General features: G+C 40.7%; 1 protein-coding gene across 3 annotated transcripts in view; it reads left to right on the top strand.

Moving 5' to 3' along the window:
* Lsmem1 (leucine rich single-pass membrane protein 1) overlaps window positions 1-3,239 on the top strand; it is a 17,980-nt gene extending 14,741 nt beyond the window's left edge. For all 3 annotated transcript variants that reach the window (XM_029541018.1, XM_029541019.1, XM_021202565.2), the window contains exon 4: window positions 1,759-3,239. In XM_029541018.1, the coding sequence (XP_029396878.1) occupies window positions 1,759-1,889 (131 nt within the window). In that variant the 3' untranslated portion in view covers window positions 1,890-3,239. The remainder of the gene's footprint in view (window positions 1-1,758) is intronic.
* The last annotated feature ends 252 nt before the right edge of the window (window positions 3,240-3,491 follow it).

Below are 3,491 nucleotides of genomic sequence, written 5' to 3'. Positions count from 1 at the left end.
TCCTCCTCCTCCTCCTCCTCCTCCTCCTAGGGTTTCTCTGTGTAGCTGTGGCTGTCCTGGAACTCGCTCTGTAGACCAGACTGGCCTCAAACTCACAGAGATAGACCTGCCTCTGCCTTCCGAGTGCTGGGATTAAAGCTGTACACCATTGCCTGGCTTTCCCCCCTACCTTCTTCTCTTACTTCTTCACATCTCCTCTTCTGTGTTGTTCTATCTGCCTTGGAGGGGGTAAAAAGGCATTTTGTTCAAATCTCCCCAGGAGAAGCGACAGAACAAAGAATGACGTTTAATTGCTCCTTTTCCTTCCAGTTTATGTCCCTTCACTCTTAGAAACAGCAGATGAATTATCTTTGCAATAAATGTAAGCTTGTAGCTAGCTATCAACATGGGAGGGTCAGTCACCTAATCCAAAAGAGATAATTGGTTCTTATTCTGAAATGTTGACACGTTAGCCCAAAATAAACGAATGACCTGCCTTTATCCTTCCATGCCTAACTTCAGGTAATGACCCAGTTAAACTATCTCAAGATAGATTAGATCTGTCCATAGATAAATGAGCAATCCAAAGGGAGTCCTTTCTCCAATAGGACAATTGGAAGGATAAGAGAAATAACAATAACAAGTGTCATATATGAGGTGTGTAGTCCCAGGTACAGCCCAATGGCTGTCTGTCAAAATCCTTCCAAAACTGTGTAGTGTAGAATCTTTAAAAAAAAAAAATTAAAATATAATGCTGAGGGGTGAACTTTGTGCATCTCAGGCAACTTTTATACCACAAAGATGGATTGCTAGCACCCTTTATACTTTTATTTCAAGATATATTCACTAGATTGCCTTAAACTCACTGAGTAGCCCAGTTAGGCAGATACACTTGTGATCCTCCAGCCTCAACCTTCGGAGTAGTTGGGATACAGGATGACATTACCATGCCTGGGTAGGTTCTACTGTTGTCTTGAGTTGACTATTGATGAAACTGAAGCCTCATATGCTCAAGGTGATGCAACTAATAAGAGCCATTCAGGACTCAGGGGCTCTGGTGTATAGTATAAGGCAGAACATGAATGTCACTGTCTGTTTTTAAAAAGACATTATTTTACGTGTATGAATGTCTTGAATGCATGTGTTTTATATCGAGGACAGGGTCATATTGAGTAAAGAACAGGAAAAATGAAGCGAGGAAATATGAGTGTCTTTATGCTGAATGGGATGGCACACACTTGTAATCCCCAAGCTTGGCAGACAGAGACAGGGAACATGAGTTCAAGACCAACCTGAGATACACAATGAGACCTACATAAAAAAAAAAAAAGTATGTTTTTATTGTACAAGCACTCTAGACTAGACATATTAATCTCATTATTGTGTGTGTGTGTGTGTGCATGTTCATATGTACGCAGGCATAGATAGATGTTGGAATACAGAGAATATCATTTTTTGGATAATGAGGAAAAGCCTTTTCTGAGAAAGGGTCTGGAAATGAGACAATGTGACAATCATTCCTAAGGAACTGATCAGACACACTGACAGCCCCTGGCACATCCTTTTCAGCCAGAATCCCCTGGCATAGCCAGGGGTGGTCTAGCCTGGCACTAGGAGGTCCTCAGCATAGTTCACTACTAGCTAGGCACCTTTTCCGTTCCTTTCTGGGCTTCTCAGGTGCGTGGGATTTGCCAAGGTTGCTCCTTGGTACTCAGTTGAGTAGCTGCACAGGGCGCCCCCTGCTGGCTCTACTGTAACAGTCTGTTTTCTATTTTTAAGTTCAAACAGGAAAAGAGATGGAAGACGTGTCAAGAAGACTGACAGCTGAGGGAAAGGACATAGATGATCTTAAGAAAATCAACAGCATGATCGTAAAGCGGCTCAACCGACTGGACTCTGAGCAGAACTGAAAGGATTTCCCCCCAAGAGTGGTCGTGGATGCCAGAGCTTCTCATTTGCTGGAAGTACTCTAGGTTAAGGACTGAGAAAGTGCAGATAATATCCGTTATACCTCTTGGTTCAAGGATGGGCATAACGCCCAGGCATGGAGTTTAAAGGTGTCAGCTGCAAAGGGGTGAACTTGATTCAGCCTTATTGACTGCTAGCCGGCTGCTTCTGTTTTGGTGGGGTCAGAGTGGTGGGTGACTAGCACCGAGAAGAGAATTTAGCTCTTTACATGCGACTCCTTTTTGAAAATACGCTTGGTTTAGAAGACTTTGAATGTTCTAGGGAGTTCTCTGGCGCCTCACGTACCTGCACAGATCCCTGCACAAGCCGAAAGACTCCACCGAACTGTCTCTGTGTTGAGGGGAGCCAGGTGCTCACGCTTTTCAGTAGCGCATATTCTTCTTTTCGGGTGACACACTTTGACAACAGCTTCCGAGCGCTGTTCGTTCGGTGATCACTGGAGAGAACACAGGGAGCGTGATGTACGTGTGGTGAAGCTGAGTGACGAGAGAATACCTGCTATAGTTTCCTACTGTCAGCTGAGCTCCTGCTTTGTGAAAATCATCTGACTCTAGAGACCCTACCAAACACATGTGCAAAGAGGGAATTATGTCTATTTATATATAATCTATAAGCCCTTCTAGCTTTGTCCTGCAAAACAAAACAAAACAAAACAAAACAACCCCCCCCCCAAAAAAAAAACAACCCTTGGAACCCTGCTCATGGCTTTGAAAGAAACTGGTTAGGTTTGTGTGGTCTTTGCTAAATTAGAGTAGAAAACTGTGTGTTTGGAAGCTTTCTTGTTTTAGCAAGAATAAGGTATGCTGTATATGGCAAGATTCAGGCAAAATAGATGAGTTTAAAAGCATGAATTTTTATTTAATTAAAATACACTGCTGTGAGTCAGTTGAAGAATTATTGAAATTTTTGTTATTTTGATTTATTCAAAACATTTGAATTTACTTGAAAATGAAACAGATGCAAAGCCACATTTTGAATAATAATAGATGATGAAATAAACACGAAGAATTTTACTTCCATTTCTATTTATTATTAGTTTTTGTACTAAAGTATTTATATAGCATACTTTTCTTAAAATTGATCAATATGCAGAACATCAAAATATAAAATTTGTGTTTACTGGATCATATTGATCTGGTATGGCAAATCCTCGTCATAAGGATGTATTGGAAAAATGTTTAAAAAACCAGGAGATCTGATACCAAAGCTCCAAGTAAACACTCATTTCTTTCTGCTTACCCTAGGACATTTTTGTCTTTCTACGTACACTGTGCACATTTTTATGCTCAGTAATAAACGGTCTTTATTCAAAAGCATTGTGAATTTTACAGTGTAACCATTTGAAAATAATTTTTTAAAAAGTGGGTTCTGGGGATCAAATTCAGGTCTTCATGCTTGCAAGACGAGTTTTGCTGACTGAGCCCTCTCTGCAGCCCCTGAAAATCATTTTCTTCTTCTTCTTCTTCTTCTTCTTCTTCTTCTTCTTCTTCTTCTTCTTCTTCTTCTTCTTCTTCTTCTTCTTCTTCTTCTTCTTCTTCTTTCTT

Source organism: Mus pahari, chromosome 7 (assembly GCF_900095145.1).
Source record: "Mus pahari chromosome 7, PAHARI_EIJ_v1.1, whole genome shotgun sequence".
NCBI lineage: Eukaryota > Metazoa > Chordata > Mammalia > Rodentia > Muridae > Mus > Mus pahari.
This window is presented reverse-complemented; position numbering and strand designations above follow the sequence as displayed.